Consider the following 12,623-nt stretch of genomic DNA (forward strand, 5'->3'; position numbering starts at 1 on the left):
GATCTACCCATCCGAGGCTGAACTACACTGTCCATCTGCATATCTGGAATCCATGGGATATAATGTAGGTTAGATTAGCAGAAAGTGTTTTAAGACTTTAGAGATAGTTTTGTGGGTTTTGTGGTAGAGCTTCAGGGGCTAGGCAGTTCCTTCTGCTCCAGGTCAGTCCATACCGTTGCCCCAGAACAAGACTGCATTGTTTGCTGACAATAGACTTTGTTAAATGTGAATGGTTATTTGCCCTTAGCCTTGGGAACAAAGCCAAAGCTGGAGTTGCAGAGCACTGTGTGAATCCAGTCTTGGGTGTTGGCTGTCTTCATGACCTTGAGAAACCGCTCAGAAACCCAGTCTTCCTCTTCAAAATAAGCCTAAAAGAGACTGAGGGAGCTTGCTTAGTGTTCACCAGGCCCTGGGTTCAAATCACCACAATAAACAAACAAACAAATAAATAAATGAGCAAGCAAGCCAGGACGTGGTAGTAGACGCTTTTAATCCCAGCACTCAGGCAGGTGGATCTCTGTGAGTTCGAGGCCAGCCTGGTCTACAGAGCAAGACCCAGGAAAGGTGCAAAACTTACACAGAGAAACCCTGTCTCAAAAAAACCAAAAAAAAAAAAAAAAAAAAGAAAAACCAAAAGAAAAAAGAAAAATTTTGTTTTACATTTACTTTACATTCACTTTGTGTGTGTACACGACACAAGTCAAGCACAGACAGCAAAGGAGAATTTGAGGAAGTCTGCTCTCTCCTACACAGGATGGGCTCCATAAGTGACCCTATGTCACATCCATGTCGGTAGACAGCATTTTCACCCCTGAGTCATCTCACTGGTCCCACATACATGGTTAAATAAATAAAACCATCAATGAGGTTGCCATAGAAGATATTATAATTTATAATTTCAGATTGATATAAAATGTTATCTCTATTCATGACTACCATAGAACATTTATTTCCTCAAGGGCATTCACTTACCAAATCAAGTAACTCATAAGGTATGCAGCAGTTACATGTGAACTATGCATGATATCTGAAACCTTCTATACAAATTCACCAAGAAAATTACTATACAAAATTCCAGCTAGATTCAATTGTGCTCCAACATCCTACTTTTCTTCTAGAGTAATTACTCTTTCCTACACACACCCTCTTTTAACTGGCCCAGTGACATCACCACCTGACTCTAGTTATTTCAAGACTCAAAGAAGCCCTGCTGGGCACTTTAGCTCAGAAATGTATCTCCATTAGAATTTGTAAGGAAAAACCTGGAGTGCTTGTAATCCCAACACTCTGGAGGCTGAGATTGGACAACAGCCATACACCTAACCCTTTTTCTGTTTTTTGATTTTAAGTAGTCTTACTATGTAGCATAGATTGTCCTCAACTCAAAATAATCCTCCTGTCTCAATTTTGTGAGTACTGGGATTCATGTGTATATTACCATACCCAGCTCTGATTTTTTTGTTTCATCTTAAAAAAAAAAAAAATTAAAAACCCTACAAGGTTTCACTCAAACTTGCTATTGTAGGCCAGCACTCGTATGAAAGGTGTGGCCTGGAGCTCTTTTTAAACCGTTGCAGTTCCTCTCTAAGCCCAGCTTTCCCTCTGCCCACTGTTCTCTGGAGCTAGTCATTTAGGGTCACTTGCAAAGTCTGTGCTTTAAGGCTGTAAGGAACACATGTAAGGCCTAGGGTGAACAACCCTGGTCAGGAATGATAAGCAATAGAATGATGTAAGTAAACCACAAATGGAGTAGTGATAAGCTATAAGCTATGTGTGGAAGTAGGGATAAGACTAGAAACCTAGCCAGGAAAGAATATAAAAGATGAAGCCTCAGACCCGACCAACAGAGCTCGTCAGGCCCTCGCGCGAGACGACTCTCCTCTGCCAGAGACGTGAGATCCTGTCCCCAGTGCAGACGTGGCTGACCTGAGGAAGGCTGACCCAAGATCCAGAGGAACAGACGTGGCGAGTCCGGACCTGTATACCCGGAGAGGTACTCCTGCTTCCATTTGGAAGACAGGATGAATATTGCTTGTAATCTTACTGTGTGAATAAATGAGTGTTATACCAAGTCTGAATCAAGAGTGATTATTCCTCCCCCGTAACTGGGGTATGTGCTCGCTACAGTTGGCGTAGTCGGCAGGATTTTGGGCTTAAAGCCTCCTTGACCACTGAGCACTGAGGAATGTAAAATAAGTAATACAAAAGAATTGGCTATTACTCTGGTGGAGTAACAAATTACAGGAAACCAAATAAACTAGCAAGTGACCTCAAAGCCGCTCTGAGAAATCAACTCCTCGAAGTCAACTCTGAGGACCTAAAGAAAATCTGAAGGTCCAAGGAGGAAGAACTGGTAGGAGAGAGAGTATCAGAAGCAGACGGGAAACACCACCCTCCCTAAGGGTGCGGAGTACCGAAAGAATACCGGACACCTTGATGCCAACCCAGACCCCTGGGGAAGAGCGGAAGGTGCTGGGAAAGAGCTAAATGAGGCGCTGGCTGGCCAAAAGGATAGAAAGGATTGCGGATTTGAAATTTGAAAAATTGATAACTGATTCTTTGAATCAGTCTAAACGAATTAGTGACTGGGAGTGGTACCGTAGGAAAAAATTAATTAAATTTTTGTACGGCTTGGTATACCACTTACAATGAATAGATTAATTAAGAAATTTAAGAAGACTAACATCTCCCCAGTGACAGGTAGAGAATACCAAGATGAGGTTGAAGAACAGTGGGGAAAAGTAGCCTCCAAGGTTAAAAATAAGGCCGGCATGAAATCAGTAAATGTAACTAACACATTAACAAATCCGGATGTGGTAGAACAAGAATTAGAGGGATGTAGCAAGGCACAAACTACCGCACTGCTTATGAAAACGGTGCAGGATATTGATAAGGACAGATTAATGGGCAAAAGGCTAGCCTTAAACATAGTGAGGAAGGAACAGGAGCGTAGCGCTACTCCTGGATGGAATGGATGTAACACCGTACCATCATTTCCTGTCTCTACCCAAAGTAAGAGAACTCCTATTAGAAGTACTATATCAGCTCTGAACCCCTTCAGCACTGGAGGAGGTAGTAATCGTCCCAAATTTGAAATGGGAACGAAGTTTGAGGAAATCAGGCCATATACTCCTCAGGAGATCTCAGAATTACGGAAAGATTATGCCCAAAATGGACAGAAAGACGCAGAATATATGTGCCGACTGTGGGAAAAGGGAGCTGACACAGTCATGTTAACTGATCTAGAAATGAGAAAGATCAGAAACATAGTAGAGAACCCCTCAGTATCAGAAGCTCTAGAGCATGTAATTGAGACATCAAAAGGCGATACACATCCACTATTAGATTGGATTACTGCAGCTTGGAGATTTGCATTTCCAACATTAGACCTCACTCAATTTGAATCAGCAGCACAGTGGACAACATATGCACAAGCCATAAAACAATGTAGAAAATTAGGCATATTGTATTTCATATACAACCAGGTACCCACACCTCAAGCCGCACCTTTTACACCACAATTTAAAAAGATCATTATTAAAGGAGCTCCAGCACACCTTAAAATGAGCCTAGCTGGACCCCTGCAGGCATGTCAAACCATCTCAGATGCCATGGAATTCTTTAAATCTTACAGGGAAATGGACATAGACAAGGTAGTATCATTCAATGTTAATAAGAAACAGGACAAGAAGAAATTTACACCGCGGTTTTCGAACATAAGACCATTTGGGAAAGCTAATCAAATGCCCATAAGACAGAATGCAAATAAACCATGGAACCCAATTAGAAGGTTGACAGGAAGGAAAAATATCCCATGGAGAGAGACACAGAGCAACCCATGGAGACAGACATGCCAACCAAAACCTTTTTTAGGCAATCGAAATTTCAAACCAAATTTCAGACCAAAATTTTTCAATCAGAACAATCACAGGCCCCCAAGAGCAGGACCCCCCAGACGCTACATACCAAGACGGACTTGATCAACCCGGCTGGTAGACCATTCGTAGCTATACCTATAATAACTAACAAAGGGCCGAGAATAGTAAAATGGCTAATAGATACAGGTTCTGAAATTAGTATAATAACGGAATTTACAGAACATTTTAAAACTGATAAAAGGATTATAATACAGGGAGTAGCAGCAGAAACAGAAGTACCAGTAATAAAATTAAGACTCAAATTATATAATAAGGAATATGAGATTGAAGCAGCTAGCTTCAATGCACCCTGTAATATCCTAGGCATTAAAGAAATAAGAAAATTATTCCCAGACTTTCTAAATAATAAGAGAATAGCTAAGGTCAGATGTAATCTAGCAGAAGTAAAAATACAACCTATTAAATTACCACACACACCCCCGACCTTCACGGCACAATACCCTATCAAAGGAGGTATTAAGGAAATAACAGAGACTATACAAACTTTGCTAAAAGAAGGCATTATAGAGAAATCTCAATCATTCAATTATAACAGCCCAGTATGGCCGGTGCTGAAACCTAATGGCAAATGGAGATTTACAGTTGACTTCAGGAGAATAAATGAAAAAACACCCAAACTTCCAGGACAACTTCCCGATGTGGAAGACATCTTTCTTAGAATTAAAAATTCGGCTCCAAAGGCAATGGCAACTATAGACTTAAGTGATATGTTCTTTGGAATCCCATTACACCCAACATCTAGGGAACTTACTACATTTACATGGCAAGGACAGCAATATCAATTCTTGAGACTCCCTCAAGGGTATTTGAACAGTCCTATTATTGCACACAACACCTTAACAACTACATTAAAGAACTTCGAACCACAATCAGACTGTAACATATACACCTATGTAGATGATATAATGATAGTAGGACAAGCCATTGAAAAAGTACAAAGTACATTAGAGAAACTAATTCAACATTTAAGAAATGAAGGATGGACTATAAACCTAGAAAAAGTAAATAAAGCAGGAACAGAAGTAAAATTCTTAGGGGTACATTGGACTACAGAAGGACCAACAATACCCGAAACAATAATAGATAAATTAAAACAAATTAAGCGACCCCAGAATAAAACTGAGGTACAACATCTAATTGGCCTATTTGCATATTGGAGGCAACATATTCCATACTTACAGATCATATTACAGCCTTTATATAAAATAACAAAGAAAGCACAGGATTTTGAATGGGACCAAAACTGCGAAAATGCCGTTAAATTGGTACTGGAATATATAAACCAGTATAGCCACCTATATTATATACAGCCCGGTGACCACGTATTTGTGGACATCTTGTATATGCAGGGTTATGGTAATTGGAATATATTTTCAAAAAATAAAGACAGGGAAACGCCAATAGGCTTCTACTGCAAGAAATTCCCATGGTCAGAGAACAAATATTCGCTGTTCGAAAGAACCATATGGACAGCCTACGAGGCATTCAGGACAATCCACTCACTGCTCAAAGAGAACCATGTGACTCTCCGATCACATATACCCATTTTGGACTGGGTAAAGGCACCAGGAGAGGCATGGGCTGGACTACCCATGGAAGGAAAGGTACTTCAATGGAAATGGTACCTTCAGGAGTTCCTTCGATCAACACCTCTGTCAGCAAAGGGGTCGGTACCAGCGGTATCGGAGTCGATACTTCAGTCCGACAGGCCCATGACTCCAGAGGGATACATTTTCCCAACCTCAACCCCTCCCCAGAAACAGGTACCAATGGGCCATTGGGGGACTAGAGAGTACGATCCCTCTCTGGTTAATGCCTGGTTCACCGATGGATCAGCAACCACGGTGAACAACAAAGTGAGATGGAGAGCAGCCGCTTATAGACCTGGGGATGGAATGGTCATTACAGACCAGGGCACTGATAAATCAGCCCAACATGCAGAAGTTATAGCCGCACTATTGGCGATAAGACAAACTATAAAGGACAATTATAAACAAATTTATTTATACACCGATTCATGGTGTGTGGCAAATGGCATAGCAGTATGGTCAGGTAAATGGAGAAATAATGGATGGAAAATTAATGGTAAAGACATATGGTCAAAGGCAGCATGGCAGGAATTGGATGCAGCAAGCAGACTAATCAAAATCATAGTATACCATGTAGATGCACATACCAAGAAACAGGATGAGACAAGTAAAAACAATGAAGTAGTAGACAAACTAGCTTCAGCGTTAAGTATAAAGTTAAAAGGTACATGGAAGGCAAACATTAATCCAGAAACAGGAAAAGGTAAAATACAGAGAGAATGGATACAGGTAAGACCATCAACTAAGGACATACCTATAAGTACAGAAGAGATACTGAAAATCCATGAGCAGTTAGGACATATAGGTACACATGCACTAAAAAGTTGGTTCGATAAAAGAAATCTTAAGATAACATGGCAGACAATAAGGAAAGCAATCAATAGTTGCAACAATTGCCCAAAGGCTATTACAAGATTAACACACAATTACCAAGGGATAATAGGACACCGAATGGATTTTAATAGAATCCTACAAATAGACTTCATAGGACCGTTAAACAGCTTCAAGGGAAAATATTGCTGCACCCTAGTAGACATAACAACAGGTCTCGGGATGGCCCGAGAAAGCACACACCCAGACCAAAACACAACAATACTTACAGTCTGGGGATGGTGTGCAGCATATGGAATACCTGATATAATACAATCAGACCAAGGAACTCATTTCACAGGAGCCAAAACACAAAGAATGGCTAGAAACTTAAACATTCAATGGGACTTCCATAGAGCCTATACACCGACAGCAGCTGGAGCAATAGAAAGATGGAACGGAATGATTAAAAAACAGCTAGAGATGCATAAGGGAATACCACTGTCATTAGCAATAAAAATAGCAACTTATGAATTGAATACCAGACCCAGAATAAATAGGAAGTCACCAATAGAAGAAGCTATACAAAAACAACACACAATAGATTACCCTACAGTTATAGATAGAGAAGTAATAAGGAATCCTAATTGCCTTTACAGGAACCGGAAGAATAACAAATTATCCCCAGCAGAAATAATAGCACCAGGAACAGGAAACAACGTGTGGATAACTCAAGGTAAAAAGGACTTGAAATTAGTCAGGCTGGAGGATATAGCATAAATGTGTGTCAGGGAGGTGATATTCATAAGGGCAACCCTCCTGACGATTTGGCTAATAGCTATTGCAGTATACATAGTACTGCCAATCTTAGAATTTGTTTTTCCCTTCTGTAACATCATTTACCAAAGAAGCTACTCATACAACATAGTCAACAATACCAATCCTGGATACGCTTCTGCAGCATCCAGAACAGCCAACTTCACGGTATGCTGGATACACTATCTGCACAGGAGGCAATAAGAATAGCAAAGGTGATGTGCACATTGAAGGCAAGCAAGCTATATGCTATTGGAGCCTTTGTGTGCTCATTTTTCTGTCTCAGGTTAGCAGATGTGATGGCAATAACAGCATACCAATGCCAGCCCTATTGGACAGTACACCCACAACAAACAGACCCACCACCACACCACATGTTATACAAGTGGGCACTAGGAAACAGAATACCGTTGCTACACCAACAATTTATGATCTAGAAGGCAAATTACCGCTATATTGGTCAGCAGAGAGAAGATTTACACATTACATAGGAAAAACACACAGTTTTTGGCAAAAATATGCAGCATGTTTAACATATGCCTGGTATAAGGGTTGCGATCAATATAGAATGGCACTTAGCATATACCATCCAAACAAAGAATATATGTTAGAATCAGGGGATGATGTTAACACCAACATACATGAGCAGAACCCGTTAAAATGCCATTACAATGAATTATGGACCAACATTACCAATCACGCAGCCATATACAACATGTATTGGACAAAGAATTCACATATCAGAACAAACACATTAAGGGTAAACTCACACTATAGGACCAATACAATGGGAATAGAGACAGAACCAGAATTTGACTGCGAACTAGGCATGAATAGCTCCTTTGTGAGACAATATTTCGCACCAGTAATAGCACAACAAATGGAGGAGATAGGTATGCTGTATAATAAGACATCAGAAAGGTGGGAAGAACAAGTGTATAATTACAATGATGACTATTATGATGGTGATTACCCTGCTAGTACAACACCTAAAGTAACTACAACACCTATAAACCCATGCAACCCTATGAATTGGACAGTATGCAATGATGGTGAAATGGTAAAACCATGGCCAGTAGTATCTGGAATAATACCATTACCCAAACCCTGGGGAAATAGATGTCCCAATAACTTATGGAGATACATTCAAAAACATAAGCTAGATGTACCAGGACAAAATAATACTAACTGGTTATGCGTAGCAGACTATCCCAATTTACCATTCTATGGTAACTTCTCTGTATTATATAGCACAGATAACCCATCAGTAAAAGGAAAGGAATGGAAATGGGATGACTGGACAAAAATATTGCAATTAGGAGTAGAACATTGGAGATTCCCAATCATACTTACAGATATTATACAACAACCTTGGGCTTCAATGAGACACACAATGAAACCTAAATATGATTGCAACACAGACACCATAACACACATTTGCATACTTACAGTAAATTCCACATTACACAGGGAAAAACACTCTTTTGCATATGCATGTATAAATATGTCCGAAGCAAATACAAACATTAGACAAAACAACAATACAAAGACTATAGTGGACCTACATGTAGGACCTTTATTTACTGGAAGAACATCAAGGTCAGTACAAGATTTAATAGCAATCACAGATATAATAGGCCAGAAAATACCATGGCTAGGAATTTTTGTGGACAGTACTGCAAATATAACAGCTACTAAACAGGTCCAGGCAATAATGAGATTTAATGATGACCAACAGTCATATCCAACATATTTTACGCAAGCAAGTAATTTGGGATTTTTTAACCTAACCTTAGCAAAATCACTAACACAAGGTACCACAAGCTTGAGAAACAAATTATCATGCTTTACCGAAACAAATAATACAGCGGTACGGACTAACTGTACCACAAATAAAGCAACCACAATAATAAATTTGAATATATATGGTAAAATTACCATAATAAACAAACATATGTCACTAGTAAAATTTGACAGCACACCAATATTAACCATAGGCATGATACATGAACCAAAACATAAAATACATAACATGCTAGGTGGCAGTAAGATATCAATTTGCTGGTTTCACGAATCTAAAGACTTACTGGACATGCCCATACCCTGGGAAGTCAGTGCCAATGTTACTACAGATGAAGTAGCAGCAAAAAATATTTTCATATTTAATAGGGCAATTGAACAAAAGGCATACAATTTCACAGGTATAAGGGAGGTAGAATATATCCCACCATATGTACAAATGACAAAGGCTATGAGAATCAATAAGGTTATGGATCCAGATGACCTAATGGTACATTATAAAAATGGGATAACTAGATCAGGGAGTTTTTGGCAAACTTTGGATTATGAAATGGATAGAGTAATTGAATTACAGCACCATAATCTCCCATATTATTTCTACATGTTAATGCCAAATCCACAATATAAAGAATGGAATAAGGCTGAATGGGTAGCACACAAACCTAGAGGATCAATGAAATCACATACACAATATTGGGATAAAATATATTATCTCCCGATATCAAGAAATAAGGATTTTCTCAGCGAACATTCCAACACACCATTAATTATATTTAGAGGAAATATGACCAGACCAAATAAAGAAAATATTGGATTATATACAGCTCATTTTCCAAAAGGATACCTAATACCACCAGAAGGAACCCCAACAGTAGTCAAGGCACCAGCTATTATACCAGACCTAAAAAGTCCAGCTAAATTAGTTTTATACCCTAGGATTAGAAAAATTGAAATTACAATAGATTTGACAGCACTGAAACCACCTATAGAATATTGTAGTGATGTGAATTTTAGATTTGATTTAGACTACTCATCACCAACAAGAGTAGGAAGAAAACCACTACAAGCAATGGCAGTAGCAGCCTTTATGGCAGGAGCAATTTTAGGTGGAATAATGGGTGGAGGAGTATCAGCAGCAATGATAGAACCAATAAAGGCAGAAATATACCACATACAAGAAGTAAATAAGAAAACAGCAGAAGCTTTAGCAGCTATATCAAATTCTATAGATGGCATGCATACACTAATACAAACTATGCAAGGTGAGATAAAAATGTCACAAGACCTTTATAAGGAACAATTCTCCTATCAAGCAAAACTTATTAATACTAACCATAACATGATGATGTGTCAAATGTATCGAACTCAAGTCAGTAATATGAATAATGAATTAAATAGTTTATTTAGCACAGGGTTAGGGAGAAGAACAAGAGAATATCAAAGTATACTAAACCCTGAATATGAAAGCTCATGCACAGATGGATTATGCAATATACATTTAGTACAGATCTTCTTACAAAATTCATTTTCAGCATATCATTCCAAGGCGATACCACAGCTATATACTGAAAGAACAGGAGTATCAGAATGGAACCACCAATACTTAGTACCCATAGACCATTACTTATGGACCAATATGAATGACACACCAGTGTACATACCATTAGAAGACTCCATATCATTAGGAGCAAATACATACGTTTATCCACATTTACCAGAAAGCACACTTGAAACTAGTCAATTGGCAGTAACTACTATCACACAGTCACTAGAAGATACGGGAGATTACACTTTCTTGATATGTGCTAAATATTTACCTACTTTAGTTAGCTGCATAAATCTTAATGAAACCACAATGAATGATGATATCACAACATTCAATATTACAGAATCAGGATGCTATATGGTACACAACTGTAGCATCCTACAAATGAATTTCACTAATTATGATGGTAAAAACATAACCAAACAAAGAGTGACCACATTAACACTAGAAGAAAAACATTATTTTGATGGCTCACACTTATTTAATGACCCAACAGAATTAGAACATCACCAAACATTTGTAAAACAAGCAATGGAGTTACAGCACATTGCAGATTTCAATCAGAAACAACTGGAATCCATACATAACAAAATTAAAGAACAAGATGCAGCCATACATACATCACAAGCACAAACGCACAATCTAGTGAATCTGTTAAGAACAAATACATACATACATAAAGACTGGGCAAAACAGATGCAGAAATGCAGCTTTTGGGATTATTTAGGCAGACTAGTCAGATTAGATCTAATATGTACACCAATTTACACATGGTGGCACTGGATAAAGTTAGCAACCTTTTGGTTTTTAGTAATTTTAGGGATAAGTATTGCTTTATGTTTGTCTAAAAAAATCAAATGCTTGATAATAACTCCATGCTTAAGATGTCTTACAGGAATCAAGTAACAGGAAACCCACTTTGGAATCCGTCAGGCAGACGCTTCGATTTACTTAGTAAAAATGGAATGAGTAATTTACTATATACCACATACCAAAAATATATGGAACCATTGTCTGATATTTTCTATAGAATAGGTATATTATCTATGGCAGGAACGATACAGGGATGCAAATACTGCACCCATAAATATGCAATGTTCTACCTATCAGAACCAGGTGAGGTAGACAACCTCCCAATGCTCTTGATGCACTTAACGTTCCACTTGACAATAGAAGGAGGTATACATGATATGAGATTAATTGGAGATGGATACATGAGATATTATGGAACCATACAATCTAGTGTATATAAAGTGAATGGAATGTACAAAATACACAGAAATAACATGGATGCAGCCCTACATATAAGCGCAGCTTTAGCTGCAGCATATGTGGGCCGCGGTAATCACAGAATATATGAAACATATAGAACATGGCTAAAACATAATCCTGATGAAGCAATAATAAGCATTGATAAAGATTTCCTGAATGACCCACAGTGGGAAACAGGAGAACCAATGTATTTACAAAGCATATGTACTAGAATATTGTGTAGAGATTTTGTTATAGATGTGTTAAAAGAATTTGCAGCTTATAGCACTTGGTTGAAGTTATATAATGCATATATAGAGAAAAAACATAAAAATAAACCACCCAGAATGAGAAGGATAAGAATGCTAGGATTAACAAATTAGGATAACATATTGTAAATCCCCAGGCTGCGACCTCATGTGATGCCTTTTATGTTGAAGACATTTCAGGCATCAGGGGATGGAATGTAAGGAACACATGTAAGGCCTAGGGTGAACAACCCTGGTCAGGAATGATAAGCAATAGAATGATGTAAGTAAACCACAAATGGAGTAGTGATAAGCTATAAGCTATGTGTGGAAGTAGGGATAAGACTAGAAACCTAGCCAGGAAAGAATATAAAAGATGAAGCCTCAGACCCGACCAACAGAGCTCGTCAGGCCCTCGCGCGAGACGACTCTCCTCTGCCAGAGACGTGAGATCCTGTCCCCAGTGCAGACGTGGCTGACCTGAGGAAGGCTGACCCAAGATCCAGAGGAACAGACGTGGCGAGTCCGGACCTGTATACCCGGAGAGGTACTCCTGCTTCCATTTGGAAGACAGGATGAATATTGCTTGTAATCTTACTGTGTGAATAAATGAGTGTTATACCAA

At 38.7% G+C, this 12,623-nt stretch overlaps 1 protein-coding gene across 1 annotated transcript; it reads left to right on the plus strand.

The window, feature by feature from the left end:
- Window positions 1–659: 659 nt before the first annotated feature.
- LOC128098254 (uncharacterized) lies at window positions 660–12,623 on the plus strand. The gene is made up of 2 exons (XM_052719137.1): window positions 660–1,993; window positions 6,997–12,623. Exon 2 carries the CDS (start codon window positions 7,473–7,475, stop codon window positions 11,403–11,405), a length of 3,933 nt encoding a protein of 1,310 aa, XP_052575097.1. The 5' UTR covers window positions 660–1,993; window positions 6,997–7,472; the 3' UTR covers window positions 11,406–12,623.

Source organism: Peromyscus californicus, unplaced genomic scaffold, assembly GCF_007827085.1.
Source record: "Peromyscus californicus insignis strain IS unplaced genomic scaffold, ASM782708v3 Scaffold_11__1_contigs__length_118956290, whole genome shotgun sequence".
In the NCBI taxonomy this organism is placed as follows: domain Eukaryota; kingdom Metazoa; phylum Chordata; class Mammalia; order Rodentia; family Cricetidae; genus Peromyscus; species Peromyscus californicus.